Source organism: Scophthalmus maximus, chromosome 1 (genome assembly GCF_022379125.1).
Source record: "Scophthalmus maximus strain ysfricsl-2021 chromosome 1, ASM2237912v1, whole genome shotgun sequence".
Taxonomy (NCBI): domain Eukaryota; kingdom Metazoa; phylum Chordata; class Actinopteri; order Pleuronectiformes; family Scophthalmidae; genus Scophthalmus; species Scophthalmus maximus.
The window spans coordinates 11,048,375-11,067,720 of record NC_061515.1 but is presented as its reverse complement, the minus strand read 5'-3'; the positions used below and the strand labels follow the sequence as shown (position 1 = coordinate 11,067,720).

At 43.1% G+C, this 19,346-nt stretch overlaps 1 protein-coding gene across 5 annotated transcripts; it reads left to right on the top strand.

Annotated features, from left to right (window-relative positions):
- The first annotated feature begins 104 nt into the window (after positions 1-104).
- Positions 105-18,349, top strand: setd2 (SET domain containing 2, histone lysine methyltransferase). 5 transcript variants are annotated; one of them, XM_035629980.2, is made up of 22 exons: positions 105-519; positions 3,561-3,582; positions 3,718-7,760; positions 7,882-8,013; positions 8,373-8,501; positions 8,744-8,867; positions 8,957-9,034; positions 9,131-9,228; positions 9,383-9,515; positions 9,907-10,041; positions 10,160-10,288; positions 10,381-11,454; positions 11,572-11,620; positions 11,695-12,031; positions 12,144-12,415; positions 12,530-12,876; positions 13,418-13,543; positions 14,179-14,315; positions 14,404-14,515; positions 15,735-15,809; positions 15,994-16,095; positions 16,646-18,349. In XM_035629980.2, the coding sequence occupies exons 1-22, from the start codon at positions 485-487 to the stop codon at positions 16,805-16,807; spliced, it is 7,851 nt and encodes a 2,616-aa protein (XP_035485873.2). In that variant the 5' UTR covers positions 105-484; the 3' UTR covers positions 16,808-18,349. The 5 variants fall into 5 exon arrangements, with proteins under 5 accessions (XP_035485873.2, XP_035485864.2, XP_035485856.2 ...); XM_035629971.2 differs by having other exon boundaries at positions 12,494-12,876; XM_035629963.2 differs by adding an exon at positions 2,037-2,146 and having other exon boundaries at positions 12,144-12,876.
- Positions 18,350-19,346: the final 997 nt, after the last annotated feature.

Sequence of the window (19,346 nt, the reverse complement as noted above, 5' to 3'; positions counted from 1 at the left end):
TGTATGTTATTTTTAATATATATATATATATATATATATATATATTTTTTTTTAAATGTTGATATCGCCGAATCGCAGTACGCTCCAGGGTTCGCGCCAGCTGTGCGCCCACATCATGTGATGTTGTTGGACACAGCAACCGCCGCCAGAGAAACACTGCGAGGACCAGTGTGGAATAAAATATATCCAAAGATATGTCCACAGTCCCTCTGGAGGATCAGACTGTCCGTATTGTTTTAATTTATATGTTGGCCGGACTACGATACTTTCGGCCCCTTGGTTTGCGCGATAACTCGGGCTTTCCATCTGTCCTCCAACTCCTGGCTAACTATGTGAGCTCGTGCTAGCCCAGGCTGAAGCTGGGGTGCAGCAGCAGCGGAGCCACTGAGCCGACGATCATTTCCGACAGCTCCGTATGGATTTGACGTCGGCATACATTGTTGCTTGATGTTTTTCAAAGGGCCGACCACTGGCGACTACGAAGATGGGAGAACACTGTGACCTTAAGCACTTCGTTAAGTGAGTATCTCGCGAGCCGAGGATTTCCACTCGGGTTTACGTTAATTCTGCTAAAATCACCTCACTACACACAAGACAAAACACCATTAGCTAGCATGCTAGTAAAGCCGGGTGCACAGACTCGAGTACATGGGTCCATTATATCCCTAAAACGGAAGCACAGATCAAACCTCCCCTGTTTATTCGTGGAATTAGAAAAGTGACTATCTCCCCGCTTGTCGAGTGAATCGTAATTAGTAAGACAAAACTTGGTGCAGCTCCCAAGGCTCGATAGGCAACATATGAGTTACCTGCAGTAGAGTTAGCCCACTGGCTGCTAGTTACGACACCCAGCTAATCTAGCTAGCGTTAGCTTCTCATGCTAGTGGAGTTCTCGGCTGGTCATCTTCGTTTATACAATTAAATGTGTTTGTTTACATCTGCAGTGCAGCCGAAAAAACAAGTTAGACAACTCAACTTGTAACACTCATTCGAATTATAAGTATTGCAAAACTGGCAAGTCCACGTTAACAGTAATAATTGTATAAAGCTCAACACGAGCGATTGCTATCTTTACAGATGGCCCACGGAAGCTCCCTGTTAGCGTTAGCTTGCCCAAGTTAGCCTAGATGGTATGTATGGTAAATATAAATATATGTATTGAAATCAGTGTCACGGTCGAATGGCTACGTTCATCGTGGCTACCGGCCCACGCATTACTTATATATGTGCTATAGTGAGACACGTTAGCACATCGTGATAACACGTTGAAGTAAAGTGGAGGGTCTGCTGCACATCCTCTTCTCGTTCTCGCAGTGTGTAGATCCACCTCCATTTAAAGGCCATGTTTTGGCTGCATCCACTCCTCCTGCACAGGCCATGCTTTTGTCAGTTTCTTAATTTGCTTCAGAATAGTCATAGTTTGTTTTCACACGAGCGCCGGTGTGTCTCCTCACGTAAGCCTCAATGCTGAACACACCCTTTGTGTTCTGTTGGCCATTTACTTGCGATTTACATGTATCGCAATGAGATGCATGTCCCTTTATCGCCCTGCTTTTCATCTATCTTCGCTCATTATAGAGCTATTTATAAACCGTAGATGCATGTCACATTTTAATGTTTGCTGTTTGCTGTAATGCAGGTAAAGCCACTGCAGTGTAGAATAACCACCGAGCGGAGAACAGGGGAAATCTTTGAATCACACACTCATTGAGACAGAGGTCTCTGCCACATTGCATCGATAGATAACGGGGATGTCAGGAAGGGACGCCTGCAGAAGTCCTTGATACCAACGGCTGAAAACATGTGGCACCACGGACCTTATGAGTGGTATATGACATGTATATACCATGCAGTGTGTTTTGCATAACCACATTGTTATATGCTACAGTTAGCTGTCCAATAAAAAAGGTAGGAATTTCTGCATCCCTTAGAATGCTAATGAAGTCTAAATGAAAAGAGTTCAGGACAGTGCAGCTGTAAGCTGTTGTGGACAAACAAGACTCAGTTCATTGCAACCCTATCTTTCTTTTTGTCAGGTGTGCCGTCACTTTGGAGGGCTCATTTCTCTGAATTGGATTATTCTCGGCCAGCAGCCTCTTCAGGCCCACTAATCCTAGACGAGTTTCTCAATGGACACTCTGCTCAGGTCAGAGATCAGGTATTAGACAGTTTAAAATGCGACTCATGGTGCATATCTTGTTAAGTAGTTTAATATGAATTTGGGAAGAATGTTGATATGGTTACCAGGTTGTTTATTCTTCTGTTCACATCTGCCTTGCAGTCATTTACTGTTAAATTGCTGCAAGGTCATCCCAAGGCCAAGGCTCTGTTAATATTCTATTCTTATTTATACACTGATGTTTATTTGACTATCAAGAATACAAAACTCAAAAAGAAAATATGTATTCACAGACTTGTTTGTATTAATTTATTATTTCCTGGCGAGTGTAAAGATAGCTTGTGTTTTGTGTAGTGTAGCAACAGACACATTTCACTATACATTTTTGGTGTGTGTGTAGTCGTATAATTTATATTTCAATTCTCTTGCATGAACAAAATAACAGTCAGCGCAGTGCTTGGTATTGGATGATAAGTATGGAATTGCATTCTTATACTTGTTTTAAAAATTCAAAAATGAAGGGGAAAGGGTGACGTTCTAGGTTTAGTTGGTCCCGTCCATCAGTTATATGATTGTAGGCCACTTTTTACAGTCGTTTCTATATGCAGAACTGCCCCGTTTTGAAGGTCACATAAAAAAAAGGAACTCCTTAGGGATTAAATGACCCAGTTGTTGCCTAGCACCCATTTTGAGGCAACCCCTATGGAAATCACGCACACTATAATAAGACAAAATGAGGAAAAATCTGAATATTTACTTTTTCCCGTATTCAACATCTTTTTTGTGATATGTTCATTCATACCCATGTGTAAGGGATCCTTATAAATCATTTAAATATACCGTTAGGTTTGCAGTTAGTTTTGTGTTTGTGTTTTTCCATGAAAAGACAAACTCTTTTTTGTTAGGAACTTGGACCTAACGATAGAAAGAACAAAGTCTGTAAACCTAACCTTTGACCTTACTCAGCAGAAATGTAACTAAGTTACAGCATCATGGCAAAAACGGATATTCAGGATGTGTTTAAAAGGTGTTAACACCAGGGGTGGATACGCTAGAATCGCTGCTTGTGCAGTCATTGAAGCTTTCATTCAGATAACAATGGTGACAGTGGTGTGTTAGATCTACTCAAAGGAGGCGTGTTCAAGTAACTCCATTTGTTCACCTGTTACAAATAAGACTTTGCCTCAAGTTTCCAGCAGGTCATTGTTTATTTAGTAGCATTGTGATTGTGGGAAATGGCATCTGAAATAAGAGAGACTGTCAGTAATCAATTGTTATTCTAAGAGATTCTGTAAATAGGGTTGGTAATTGTGGTTGACTGGGCACATTTGATAACCATGGTGTTTGTTCATCCGTGCAATATGTAAAGTATCTGATACATGAAAATACATTTCTGTTTTCCCTTTCTTCCATGTTCTTTGATGTCCTTATGTAACCACAGAGAGGAGGGGAGTGGAGCCTCGGTAAGTTTATCATAAAGCGTATTCAAATTTTAGCAACCGTCGTTATGATGCGACTCCTATGTCTTTTTCACATTTTTCATAAAACTCAGGTCATTGATTTCATGGTTGTTGTTTTTTTTATTTTTTTTATTGTAGGTGAAGGTTGAAGGTCTTTCCAAGGCAGCCCTAATCAAAAGCCTGTCTCCCAGAGTGATGCTGTCCAACCATTTCTTGCCTAAAGGGACCAAGACGAAGGTCAACCTAGAGGATCAGGGTCGTCAGAAAGTGTCCTTCAGCTTCGCACAGACCAAGAAGCCACTGCAGAGCCTGTTCTTCGTCCCTACCAGTCCTGACAAGTCGGTTGCTGAACCTCAGGATGCCTTGTCACCGTCAACCTCAGACAAAGAAGGGCAGAGTACAGACAGCAAAACTGAACAAAAGCAGACACCCATGGTGCCAACATCAATTGCAGAGATTCCTCAAACACCAGTCCCCTCAGCCAATAAACTGAAACCGGATTTAGCAAAGATGCATTTCAAGAAGCAAATTCTCAGTGTCTCTGTGAGTGAAGAGATACCAACACCCATTATGCCTGAGGAACAGCATTCATCTGATTTGCAAGTTTTGCAGAACATGCCAAGCAGTGCAACTGAATTCCCAACACCCCAGCCTCAGAATATCGTATGTGTCAGTCCATCTGAGAACGCTCACATTGAAGCCTCTGAGACAACGGAAACCTTGAGCCTCAAGAACCCTGCTGCTTCCTCAGGAAAAGATGGAGAGACTTCCAGCAGTACAGAGCAGGATAGTAACGTAAACAAAAGGAAAACCAGGTCCCAGCCGGATAGTGCTCCCCCTGGCTCAGAATCTGATGGAGATTCAGTCAAGATGTCTTCCAGTCGCAAATCTGTTGACTCCAAAAGTAAAACAAATGCTGACAACAGAAGCAAAGAGGTAAAAAAGTCTTCCTCTGGTTCACATGTGGAGGAAAAGGATAAAACTTCCTCAAAGCGGTCAGAAAATCATGAAAGGTCTTCTAGTTACTCCAAATCAGACCGAGATTCTAGACACACATCATCACGATCCGCTAGATCAGACAAAGATCGCAGAAGGTCCAGGTCTAGGTCACGGTCTCGATCACGAGGGTCTCGAACTAGTTCTTCTCACTCCAGGTCAGAAAGGTCAAGAGGAGACAGAGGATCACGCTCTGAAAGGTCATACTATCATGATTCTGACCGGAGATCACACAGGAGTTCTCCCCGCAGAGAGAGAAGAGGTTCTCGTTCTCGCACTGACAGAACTCGGGACAGCTCTGACTCCGAAGATGACCATAGGAAGACAAGGACAAGGACAAGTGACTCAAGTAGATCGTCCGGCCATTCAAGCTCATATAAAGAGTCAAAATCATCTTCTTACTCAAAATCGGAGAAACCCTACAAATCTGTAGATGGTCCTCACTCTTCAGACATTGATAAAAGGACAAAGTCCGAAAGGACTTCAAAGCGATTATCAGACTCTGATTCCCAGCGCAAGTGCTCTCCCGATCTGGACTCCAATTACCGTAAATCTAGCACCCATCATAAGGCAGAGAGCAACAGCAAGTCCTCTTCTTACAGTTTGCATACCCACTCTCAAACACATGAACAATGCCAAAAAAGCAGCTCAAGTGACTCTGAGGCAGATCATAAGGGAAAATCACAGGCCTCTGACAAAAGCTCCATCTCGGAGGAGAAGAGTGAAAACTCCCTAAAGAAAACCAGTAGGCCAGACTCTATGTCTTCTTTAAAAACTACTGGACATGAAAGACAATCAGATGACATGCCTCAGAGCTCCGGCAAAGCACTGTCATCTGCAACAACCACAGAATTTCCTTCTCGGAGTGAAAAAAACTATTCTGATTCCCATCAGGATGGAAATGAACATACTAATTGGGGTGTTAGGGAGATGCTTTCATGTACTGAAAAGAGTTTGCAAGAATCCTCACCCAAAAGAGCGAAAGAAACTACAACAGTTCTTGAAGTTGAGAATGAAAATACCTCCGCTTTAACCTCAAGTGAAAGCCTAAAACATATTAATGCCGCCCTGGAAAACTTGACCAATGTGAAGGATACCCTTTCTTTTAACAATCGACCACATGTGAACTCGAATGCAGCTGTCTTAAATTCATGCAGTGGTAACGACAGTATAGTTTGCAGCCAGGACGAAAACGTTGTAGTCTGTTCATCAGGACCAAAGTGCTTACCTGGTGCAGCAGCTATACTTGTCACACATGAGGTCCAGCAGAACACTAAACCAGAGATTGTTGAGCTGAACAAAGTCGATGGACTGTCTGACACAAGTGTCCCACTCAAATTGGAGTCACCACGTCCTGAATCTGAGAAAGAGCTGACATGTGGACAGCAAAGTATTGATTCTTGTAAAAAGAGCAGCAGTGCTAAAAAGTCCCGGTGGGATATTGTTGGGGAGGACACTTCAGAGAGTGATTATTCACAGAGGACACTTATTGCGGAGAGTAAACCTACTGTTAAAAAAATAGTCTCGCTCAAAAAAATTGAGTTTTCGAAAGACAATAACCAACAAGACTCTGACGTTAAAGATAATATCCAACAAGAAACTGAAACACATTCCACACTGGTAAAGCAGACTAAGACCTCTAAGCAGGAGGTCGGATCTGATAGCACATCCTTGACTGATAAATACAAAGACAAAAGTGAGCCTTCACAAGCGAGCACCAGCATTGACCACTGTGACTTAAAATGGACTGTTCCCCAAAAAACAACCACAGATGGGCCACCATACGTAAATGATACATTGCATGTTGGTACGGCAACAGAGATGAAGAGTTGGAATGGAAATGATCCTGATGAAAAATCGAAGGTCAGTGATCACAAAAGCAAATTGACCAGGAGAACATCGCTTCATCAGGATGCATTAGGAGGACAGAGTGAGGCCAGTGATAGTGACAACTCTGAGTATGACTCTGATTGTGGCGAGGCTATAAAACGATTGCACTCTGTGGTGGTGGTGCCAAAGAATTCATCCCTAACAATGGATACAGAGGAGACAGGAGCTTCCTGCAGTCCTGTGAATATTTCACAACTGCACAATGATAACATAGCAGCTGACGTGAATTCCCATTCAGTAGTCCCCAATCAAGTCAGCTCTCAACAAAGAGAGGAGGGTCCACCCTCTGCATTAGGAGAAGCTGGTGGTCTATCTACTGACGTAAATGATTTATCCAACAGCACTATGTTATGTCAGTCCCAGAGCAATATGATTGATAGCACCAGTCACTCCGAGGGTTCCAGCACCGTCAGTGCCCTGCCTTACATGCTTGGTAGCATCGTTGCCCATGGAAGTGCCACAGATTCTGCCAACAGCCTTGATAATTCCCCACGGTGTGAACCCGGGCAGAATCAGCCTACTTTAAGCAGTAGAGGTGAACGGGTGTACTCCCACTACCAACATGGTGATTTCTCAAATGTTGACGATATAAATGATAAGAGTGGACTCATCCTGGGTTGGGATGTTTCGCAACCAGAGCAACCAAGTAGTACATACCAGCAACCTGACAGCAGTCATGAGCCACAGTTAGCAAACACTAAACTGACAGACGCCTCTCCTATGGAACAGGATCACGGGCAGAGTAATGCCTTGTGGAATCATCAATCCCCAAACATGCAGGTTAGCAGAACACCCTTCCTTCATGCACAAGAACATTACCAGGATCCTGCAGGTGAAATCCATCCCGATTCTCTAACTAATGACCATGGCGACTACAGTGGGGAGAAATCATTAAATCTTTGTAAATCAGCTGTTGAATGGAATGGTCCTAACACCGCAGGGTCATCAAGCTTTGTACAAGGTCATGAAATAAGCAGTAACAGCAGGGGCTCTATTGTGCCTGACCCCCCTAGAGAAGACATCTTTAGACCCCACAGAGGTAGGGGCCCTCCCAAGAAAAGGCGTCCCGAGATCGAGTCAGATTCAGACAATGAGGCAGAGGCCGGGCCTGCGGGCAAAAGGGACCGTCAAGGAGATGCTGACATGCCTAAGGAAACACTTGTCGCTGAGGTGCGCCGTCCATCACTGAATCTGCAAGACTTTCAAGATGCCAACAAATGGAAAGATTTTTCCAAGTCTAGAAAGATGCCCCCTTACTTTGACTTGATTGAGGAGAACCTGTACTTGACTGAGAGGTAATGTTTGGTCCTGATTGACACCATATCCAACTTTGTTTGAGAAATGACTTGCCTTGTGGAGAAACGCTTTTGCTTTCAGGTTTGAACTTTAAAAGTTTTTTTTAAATGTTTTTTGCAGAAAGAAGAGCAAATCACACAGAGATATCAAGAGGATGCAGTGTGAGTGCCCAGTGCTCCCCAGAGAGGAGCGCTCAAGGGGAGCATTAGCATGCGGGGAAGACTGTTTGAACCGGCTGCTGATGATTGAGTGGTAAGTTGAATATTACTGATAAAGTTGTACCACCACATGTAAGAAGGTTTGTAGGTTAGCAAGAAACACATTTTACGTTCTTAATAAAAGGATTGCTAACATATTTTTATGTTTATATATTTATCTCGTAATGCTCTATTCTCTTGTCTTTTGTATTCTTGCTTATGTTTATACTTGTTTTATTATTCTTAGTTTTCGCTATTTTTTTGTTTATGATTCCTTCAATCAACCAACCAGACTTTTATTTGTGTAGCACTCTTCATACAAATAATTTAACAAAAAGTGCTTTACAGAATATGAGCAATAACAACAATACTTTTCTGTCCTTTTTTTCCCTTTTTTTTTTTTTGTCTTTCCAGCTCATCACGGTGCCTGAATGGAGTCTACTGCTCTAACCGACGCTTTCAGATGAAACAACATGCAGACTTTGAGGTTATCCTCACAGAAGACAAAGGCTGGGGACTTCGGGCAGCTAAAGACTTGACTTCGTAAGCCTCTTAAGTTCTTAAAACAACTTTTTTAAATAAATGTTCAGAGGTTCACAAAAGGCCTACGTACTCTAGGCTACTTCAAGCTACATAATAAAGGTGTTTGTGTTGATTCAACCTTTTGTGCATTAAAAAATAATTGTGTTCTAAAACAATATGCAGCATGAGGGCAATTTAATGATTTTTTAAATGTATGGTAAAAAAAGACTGTCAAACTTTTTTGTTTTTTACTGCTATCTCAGAAATACATTTGTACTGGAATACTGTGGTGAAGTGTTGGACCACAAGGAGTTCAAAACTAGAGTGAAAGAATATGCTCGCATGAAGAACATCCATTACTACTTCATGGCTCTAAGAAATAATGAGGTAAGAAATGATTTGACACATTGCAAATAATGTTGATATTTAGACCTGTGCCTGGTCAAAGTACTTGACATTGTTTTGTGACTCTCCAGATCATCGATGCAACGCTGAAGGGTAACTGTTCTCGATTTATGAACCATAGCTGCGAGCCCAACTGTGAGACCCAAAAGGTACAGAGGCAAAAGAAAACTGTGATAATACTTTGTCAGGTTCCCCTGCCTGTAGGCTGAATTACACTGATGATAATTTTTTTTATCCCATTTCAGTGGACTGTTAACGGCCAACTTAGGGTTGGGTTCTTCACCACCAAGGCCGTCGCTGCAGGAACTGAACTGACATTTGATTACCAGTTTCAGAGATACGGGTACTGTTTCTCTACTCTTTTGTACCATGTGTGAAAAACATTTGATGTGTGTAGATATATACTGTATGTTGACATAGATTGGATATAAGTAACGCCTATTCTAAACTTGTAACATTTATCTTTGATTTCACCTTTGTTTTATTTAACCCTCCAGCAAAGAAGCACAGAAATGCTTCTGCGGTGCACCCAGCTGCAGAGGCTTCCTTGGTGGAGAGAACAGAGTTAGTGTTCGAGCCGCTGGAGGGAAGATGAAGAAAGATCGCAGTCGAAAGAGTGCTCTCACCACGGTCAGTTCTTTCATTCATACTTGAAGGTCTTGCTGTCATTTGTTTGACATGCCTTTGGTGGTTACAGTCGTTTTTGAAGGGCTAAAAAATTGCTCCACACTTATGTTAAGAGACAATGATGTTCTTGTTTAACTTCAAGTAAAGTTTGTACAAGAGTCAGATTAAGTGATGTCATGCATAATTAGTACCATAAAAACACAGAAAAAATCCTATAATTAAACTCTTTCATTTGTATATAATGACTCTTAACTGGTGACTTGTAATTGTTATTAACCTGGCTGCAAATAATGAACATTTTGTTAAAATTTGGCGAATCAGACACATAAATTGTCTCCTCAAGTTAATATGTTACCAATACTGTTAATGATAACCTGATATTGTCATTCCACAGGTTGATGAGGAATTGGAGGCGTTGCTTGAGAACGGAGAAGGCCTGTATGACGAGAAACAGGTGGTGTGTCTTTGCAGACTGATGGTTCGAGTGGAAACCATGGAGCAGAAACTCATCTGTCTCAAGCTGATACGAGTACGAACTGAGCCATTGATGACTAGTTTCATGCGTTTAAACTAATTTCCTGTCATGATTTGTGGAGATATTAGTTGTTATTATAATTTGCAGTAGGTAATATATTTGTGTTGTGCAGGATACTCAAAATCCGTCATGCCTGAAGCAGTTCTTGGACCATCATGGATTATCTCTGCTGTGGATTTTCATGGTGGAGCTTTCTGAAGCTAAAGGCAACAGTGCCAATAACATCAAACTGCAGTTAGAGGTGGGATATTGAATTGATTTTACATTAAGACCTAAGTCTCATATACAGCTATCTCCTGTTTGATGATCATTCATTATATATTTTGTTCACAGATCATGAAGACCCTAGCTGTGCTTCCCATCTCAACAAAGAACATGTTGGAGGAGAGTAGAGTCCTGACCTTCATTCAGCGATGGGCCCAAACAAAAAGTCTTCATCACCCTACTGAGATGGACGGCTACTCCAGTGAGAACACATCCCGTGCCCAAACACCCCTCAACACTCCTGATGGGTCGTCCACCAAAATGGGACCAGAATTGGATGCTGACACTTCCAAACCTGCTGTGTACCGCCGCCTTAAAATCATCAGTGAAAACAGTCTGGACAGTGCTCTCTCTGATGCCAGCAAAGCTTCTGATGGGAAGGAGGAGGACGACGAAGATGACGAGGAGGAAGAAGATGAATCCTCAAATGCAGGACTTCCTGATAGCAAACAGTTGAAGGCAGACCCAGTTTGTGAAGCTGCAGATCCGACTAAAGATACAATGGAAGAGTCAGAGGAGGTAAAAGAGGAGCAACAGGAAGAGGCAGCAATGAGTTCAAGCAGCCAGGACCAACCTCAATCTGAGGAGGTAAAAGACAAAATAGAGTTGGATCTGGAGAAGGAGGACATTGAGAAGAAAGAGGACACAAGTGAGGGTCTGAAGGATGAACTTCAGTTGGAGTCAAATGAGACAACTGAGGAACAGGAGAGTGTAGAGGAGCAAACCAGTGTGGCAGTGACAGAAAAGACTGAACTGGAAAGTGACCATTCTGCTGTAAATGTTCTTGAGCCAGAGAGTCAGTCCGTCCAAACAGAAGTTGCTGATCTTCCGTCTGAGCAGCCTCCAGAGCAGATGGAAGCCCAGCCAGAGACTCAAGAGGCTGACAAAGGTGCTCTAAGCGGTGTGGCTCAACCTGAAGAAGCTACTACCGATGTTCCTCCTAGCTCTGAGATCTCAGAAGCCAGTTTGCCCTCTGAGGTGACAGTGGGCCCAGTGGACCCATCAGTGATAGGAACTCCTTCTCAGGATGAAGAGGAAGGTGTCTCAGACGTAGAGAGTGAGAGGAGTCAAGAGCCCCAGCTCACTGCCTTGGACATTTGTGGCATGGCCGCCAGGCTTCTGGAAAGCTGGAAGGATCTCAAGGTAAGACATTGTCAAACATGCATACCAATGTGATGTATTACCCCTTAAGTCTTTGTTGTCTGTTTGTATGTAATTGCAGTGTGAAGATTGAAATCAAAATGTTGCTTGTCCTTTCAGGAGGTGTACAGAATACCAAAGAAGAGTCAAGTGGAAAAAGAAACAAATGGTACGTTTGTCCAATGTTGATTTTCGGCATAACATTTTTTACGTATCGTTTTGACCAATCAAATTTTCTCACAGATCGCAGTCGAGATCGAGACACTGCTTTGACGCCGCGCACCACCTCTGGGAGCCGAGAACGTGAAAGGGAGCGAGAAAAGGAGAGGGAACGCGACAGAGACAGAGATTATGACAGAGACAGAGATCGAGATCGAGACTGGGACAGGGAAAGAGACAGAGAAAGAGACAGGGACCGAGAGAGAGAAAGAGACAGGGACAGAGAGAGAGACAGAGAGAGAGATCGGGACCGCGATCGAGTCTCTGACAAAACTCCCCGCAGCACTGAAAGACGGAGGAGACGCTCTGCATCTCCACCACCCTCATCCTACGAAAGAAGCAGCCGGCGCACTGAGGAACGGTAAAGAATTCTCATCACTGGGGGAAACAATGTGGACGGTGCATACTGTATAAGTGCATACTGTAGGAGAATTTTGTCATTCAACTGTCTAATTCTGTGAAAATTCTTTAAGGTTTGACCCATCTACCAGCAATAAGACACCAAGGGGAGTAGGTGGCAAGGAGCGCAACAAGTTGTCCACAGAGGAACGCAGAAAACTGTTTGAGCAGGAGGTTGCTCAGAAGGAAGCCCAGAAACAACAACAGCTTCAACAGCAGCAGCAGCAGCAGCTTCAAACTATGGCCTATGACCCTGCTTTGGCCTATGCCTCCAGCCCAGGCTTCATCACATACCCCCCTGGATATCCCATCCAGACCTTTGTGGATCCCACCAACCCCAATGCAGGTAAAGTACTGCTGCCAACCCCTCCAGTTGAACCCACCCTGAACTATGAACAGACTCCTCCTCAACGACTAATGTCAGACCTGGGACTGACTTCTCCATCCTCCTCTTCCCAAGCCACACCAGTCGCTAATCTCTCACAGCACATCACCGCCACCAACCTCGCCACGGGAAACCCCCAGCAGTATGCCCAGCCGACTGTAGCAACCCAGGATGGCGGTGTAGCCGTCCTCCCTGTGCCGGCCCAGACAGCCCCTCAGGTACAGAGCCAGCAGAGCTACACCACTCTTTGGGACCCCACCACTCAGCAAGCAGTGACTGTGCAGACGCAGCCAGCGCAGCAGTATGCCACTGCTCCAGCACAGGCCCAGACGCAGACGGCAATCTACTACCAGGGCCAGCCATGCCAAACCATCTACAGTATCCCCACCGCCTACCCCCAGGCTAACGCTCCAGTCATACAGGTACGGTGCCTCGCAGGGATCTAATGTGCTCCGAGCAAATCAGTGCACTCATATTTTATAATTGGTTTGTTTAATAATTCCTGTTGATATAGGAATATCTCAAAAGGTGTAGCAACTGAAAAAAAATTTGGAAAAGGTTTGACCTTACTCTACATCAAAAATAAGTAGCAACTGAGGATGTCTCTAATTTTATCACCATCCAACTCCATCAAATCGTAAGATAAAATAAAGCTAATTTGGTTAAGGCAAATTGAGTTTTGGCTTGGTATTAAAATATTTAATGTTCTTTTATGAAGGAGCATTAGGTCCATATTGAGAGAGAAAAAATAATTTCTGAGATTTTGGGAATAATGTTGTTATTGAGAAGAAATTCATAATGTTACAGGAATAAAGTCAAACTAATTTGAGGAGAAAAAAATCATACTATTCTGAGAAAAATGACCAGCCATTTTGTCATCTATTTAATCCACAACATGGTTTTCATTAGTATTGAATCCTTCACTCCGACCAGTCTGATCTGATTGTACTTGTGTTTTTGAAGGCGTATACTGAACCCACAGCCGGCTACCTGCATGGCCAGCCGGTGTATCCTGGCCATCAGCAGGGAGTGGTGGTGCAGCAGGGCGGCACAGTCACCACCATCGTAACATCCCAAACTGTGCAACAGGTAACAAATACATTTTGAAAAGCCCTTCATAGTTGTGTCGTTACTTCTGTAATGTAATGTATTTCCAGTTGAAGTGGGGGGCAAAACACAGTAAGAGATGTTTCAAAATTGTTCCCAGTAGGATATTATGTGAGGAGAGTGAGGTAGCTTTTATTGATAAGAGGGACAGAGGGGTAGGGTTCCTTAAAGATCTGTAAAGGCTTTATTTGTTTTTCTAGGGTGTTTTTGTTTTTCAGCAGCATGAAGTTGCAATATAAATTAATTATTTTAAAGGTGCATCAGTGTTCTACGATATTAAGATAAGTTTCAAAGTGTTAATACAAGTACTTTTTTACATGAGGTCCTGAAGTGACCGTCTGTCTCAGTGTGGCCACAAGGGGGTGGTATAGATTTAAATTATGCAACCAGGTCTAAGACCTGTCTCATACAATGAGAAAGCACCTTAAAGTTATTAATTAAGATGGAGGAAATAAAGGAAAGAGCTCAGTGGCTCCAATTTCTGAATAAAAATCATGTGTATTTAAACTACAATAATCTGAATTGTGTGGTTTTTTTTACTTTTAGCCAAACCCAAAAGAAATTGATGGCGCTTAGATTTACTGATATACTTCTTTTCCATGTATCCACCTTACTAGGAAATGATTGTACCCAACAATGTGATAGACCTGCCCCCACCCTCTCCCCCAAAACCCAAAACTATCGTCCTACCGCCCAACTGGAAAGTGGCCCGGGACCCTGAAGGCAAGATCTACTACTACCATATTGCTACAAGGTTGGTACAGCAGTATGTCTTATGTTGGAACCTCTGGAAAGGGCCCTGCATCTATTTCCGTGTCACATTTTTTTTTTGTGCACATCAGGCAAACTCAGTGGGACCCTCCCACTTGGGATGGAAGTAGCGACAACACTAGTGTGGACCATGAATCTGAGATGGACCTGGGAACACCGACCTATGACGAGAATCCCGACAAGGTGAGCTTTTAGCTTTGATGTGTATATATTTTTAAATTTTTGGTGTGAAAATGTTGAAAACAACGATGATGAAGAATCGTCTTTTTTTGTTTGGTTCCCAGAAAGTTTGTGCTTGAATGCAAAACATAATTATAGTGTTTGTTCCTTGAGATAATTGAAGATGCTGCACCAGTGATTACTTTCAGCTGTGTCTCAAGAGAAGAAGAAAAAAAGAAAAAACATCTTCACAAAACCATATTCGATGAGTGCTACATTCTCGTCAGTGACTCGTCCTCGCAAAATGGCTCATTCGAATCTACATAGAGACTTGAGATTTGAAAAGAGAATGCACTCGCCCCACCCCCTGTTCATCTGTCTGTCCCTTAGCCTCAAGGCCGTACAGGGAGGGGTGACTTTGCTCATCTCCTCTTCCTCTGCCTCGTTTGTTTTCCCCCTTCGTTTTTATCCCAACTTTGAGGATAACGAAAACCATCTGGAGGAGCCAGCCTTCATTTATTTGTGGTTTCTTAACTACGCATGGTGTCCCTCTTCCATTGTGTCTTAAAAAGATGTTTGCACAAAAACAAGGAATTGACCATTTTTAAATTTGATGTCATGGACTATTTCCCAGCATGTGTTTATACAGTGGTGGTGTCCATGTCCAGCATTTGAAACTACGGCACATGCTGCTCTTCACATATACACTGTTCAGTTTCACTGTTTCTCGTTTTTTGGGGGTTTTTCATGTCCTTGGCACCGTGTTGGTGTGTGTGTGTGAATTCTTTGTGCTTGCTTTTGATCCTCACCACTTTGTTGTGGGTGTAGCCAGTCAGCTGTTGCCCGCTTGCCTTTGTTGCTGAAGGCTGAGGCCGGAGAGGGAGCTTCCTGGCAGGATATCCCTGCTTTCTGTCAAGTGGCTGGTGAGCAGGTGCTGTTTGATACCCCACTGACCTTGATGGCTACTGTGCCGCAGCCATGTGCCATGTCTGATTGAGCTGGCGCGCAGGTGGGGCCTCACTTGTGGGTATAATGGCAGAAAATTACTCTGCTGGATTATGTCTGTGACACGGTAATGCTGTCTCCTTCGTTAAGTGATTAAAGTAGAATCGGATGGGACTTTGTTTGTGAGGAGTTACACTTTCAACGCCAAGTGTTTGGGGGTTTTTTTGAGAGAAAAAAAAATGTTTGCAAAAAAGAATGTTAATCCAATCAATTTCTTTCTGCCACTGTGTTGTTACAGTTCTCCACAAAGACAGCTGAAGCCGACACGTCGAGTGAACTCGCTAAAAAGAGTAAGGAGACATTTCGCAAAGAGGTGAGCCAGAGTCTCTGCCAACAGTTTTCACAACAATGGTATTCCACTCCAGATGTTTCAATTTTCTAGACCTCTGCTGCCTTGCCTATCTTGTAGTGAATGTCTTCTATCCACCCATGCAAGTTCTAATTTGTTTTGACATATTCTTCTCTTTACACGTCTCTTTTGTGTGCATGTTACTTAGATGTCCCAGTTCATCGTGCAGTGTTTAAACCCTTATCGGAAGCCAGACTGCAAATTGGGACGCATCAGCAACACCGAAGACTTCAAACACCTGGCTAGAAAGGTACGATTAAACAATGAGATGTTGACACACGTGGTTAGTATTTCCATTAATCCCAGAGAAGCTTTCAACCTCTCATTGGCCTCCACGTGGCCAAAGCACAATGGCAGCATTGGTCAGCTTTTAACTTAAAAGGAAAAGTTTCCCTCAAACCAGAACTAAATAGTTGAGCTGAGCTCCCACGATATCTTTCCCCAGCCAAATGTTTTTGTATTCTGCCTCTGCAAGAGACTGAAAACATATTGTACATGTAAACTATTATCTGCCTCTCTTTTGTTTTACTCATTCCTTTCTAAAAGCTGCTTGCAACAGGCATTTCTTCAAAGGGCAATTGTTGTTTTTTTTCTATGGTTCCCAGTGGGTCCATGGATTGTTTATACGGGGAGGGGTTTGCTCTTGGATGTGCTCAGGGCTCTGAGGACATGGGCACGATAAACAAAAAGAAGATGATCTGGGGTTCACTCATTTAGACGATATGTTTTACTGTCTCAAACTCTAAAAGAACAAAAGTCACATGTCTTAAATCTTTCCTCGTCTCTGCTCATTCTTCTAGCTGACTCACGGAGTTATGAATAAAGAGCTGAAAGCCTGCAACAATCCCGAGGACCTTGAGTGTAACGAGAATGTGAAGCACAAGACCAAGGAGTACATCAAGAAGTACATGCAGAGATTCGGCTCCGTGTACAGGCCCAAGGAGGACACAGACATTGACTAGCCTCAGTGGCCAGTGGAGATGTAACACTTGCTCTGCATTAACACAGGAGAAGCACAGATCGAATGCCTTTCCGTTCACTCCTCCATGTATGACCTGGCCAGCCCGAATCACGAAGTAGTTTCTTAGCTGTATTTATGTCTAAGAATTGCACTGCTGCCCAAGGAGCTGTCCGGGCCCCGCGGATCAGGGCGGAGCCCGTAAGAGACTCGAGTGCCGCTGAACAAGCCGAGACTCATATCGCAGTGTTCTCAAAGGATGACACTGAGGGGTGCTACTGAGACTAATGTTCTCGCTGACTGTTTGATTTTAAGCATTTGTTTTCCATTTGTGGCTCTTAATTCTTCCCGGGATGATCACCTCAGTTCCACTTTTTAAAACTCTTCTAGCCCTGAATGAGGAGTACTCAATGGAATCAGCTTTGGTATCAAGCATATCAGATTTCTTTGTTACTTTCCACTGTCTCCTAAATGGATCATTGACAGAACAGTCTGGTCCGTTCTCACCCGCCCCCAGCCTCCCTTTTCTTGTGCATGTTTCACCCTCCGGCCACTGGCTCTGTATCTGGTGCTGCTTTTAACTGGGCCGTGGAGGTCCAAGCTTCCAGTCCTCAAACCCCGCCTTCTTTGACCATACAATTCTGCAGCCTCTGTTGTTACATGAATGCATGATGTAGGCTGAGGTCAGAGCGATATCCGTACGGAAATTCCTGCATTTTCCGTGTCTCTCGCTTCAAGTAAAATGCCCTTAGCGGGACAAGCTTTCACTCACGATACGCGTGCGGGTCAGCCAGTGACTAGCAGGTTGGCAAAAGGGTTAGAGATTAATATTTCTACGTCTTTTATCAATTCATGTATAATAAAGGGAGCAGGGTTTGAATGCTATGTTTGATGTGCTATTCTCCTAGGAATTATGCTGAAGGTTGACGCGTCACAGTTTTAACAGTTTCCAAACATCTTGTGTTCTCGTTCTTTTTATCACTTGTTGGTTCTAATTCGACACAAACTGCCACAAATTAATTTCCAAGCGTTTTACAATGGTCAAGTTAGTCTCTTTAGCATTAGGTTACCGGTTTGTTGCAAGACTATTAAATTGCATTAAACCAAGTTTCAACATATGTACATTGCTTTATATGTGAATATATTGAATAATAGTTTTGGGAATGTTTAAATAAGCAGACACTTTTTGTAAAAGGACTATCATTTCATGATTGAAAAGTGTAAATAATGTGTAAAATTACCAAAGCTGTACACAGGAGACATGGGTCAGGGTGCACAGTGAGCCCACCCATCCTCACCAGCTCAGCCCTCCTGATGCAGTTACCACATCAGTCTGTCAAACTTAGGAGCCCACTGACTCACAGCCCTCTATTTTATTTCAGTGGTGGGGGTGATTTCCCAAGTTTTTTTTTCCCCTTGTTATTTTTCTATGTACAAAGTAAGTTTCACCCTACTCTACTGTAAGTATTGTGTAAGCACATTGTCATACCGAGTGTACAAACATTTTAAAAAGATAATAAACTTTTTTTGTAAAATGATATCCCAATTCCCTGCCGTGCAGCTGAATTGCTTTCTCCCTGGTGTCGGCTTAATGGACTTGAAACGATCTGAGCAAATGTGACTGACCACTGTTACGTGATTAACTGCCGTGTGCACAACCAAACCCATTTTAAGACGGGCTCCCTCCTCTAATAAGGGGTGCACATGGCACGAATGCCACTACAGCGTTTGCAGTGTTGAGCCAGATGTTTGACCCCTGTGAAGGGAAATCAAAGTGATCGACTGCCGTCATTAGAGACGTTATGTGCACTCTAAATATGGAGACCCATGACAAGTGGAGAGAGGCACTGCTCTGCTTCCCCTTTTCTCCTCAGTCCCTACCTCCCCAACCCCCTTCCCCTCCTAGCGTATCCACATTCCGTAGCCCGGTGCCTGTGTGCTCCAGACCGCAGTTAAGCAGTCCCGTCTGGAGTGTGTGACGGCATGTAACGCTGCCCCAGGCCATGCGAGATGCCTGCTCCCACTTAAAACTGAAGGCAAAGAGATCATTAACAGATCTGAGTGCAGAGCAAAGTGGGAGCAGGAATCAGATTGTGCCTGCGAGAGAAAGAGGAGAACTTTCCTCTGGAATATTTTGGATGAATTTTTTATTTTCATTTCACTCTGAAATTATTAAATACCTCTTAAATGATTTCCCTCTGGGTCTTGAATAGGAAATGTTCTTATACACTAAATCCCTTGATAAGGGGGAGTGAATTTCAAATATGTCAAAATTTCCATTGTGTCGTCCATCAAGTGTGTTTTACACTTAACTGTTTGTGACACCCTATAGGACTGTGGTTGTCATCAGGTTCAGCAAATATATTCATATTTCTATGAATGATCAAAAAAATAAACTTGCCATTTGGTATCAAAGGCATAAAGCACAGTATCTGAATTACATAAGCAATGTCAGCCATTATACTGAGCAAAAAAATTATTTAATATTTTTCAATTAGCTGACCTACTCCACAATCACACACCACCAAGAAACCTACACATTA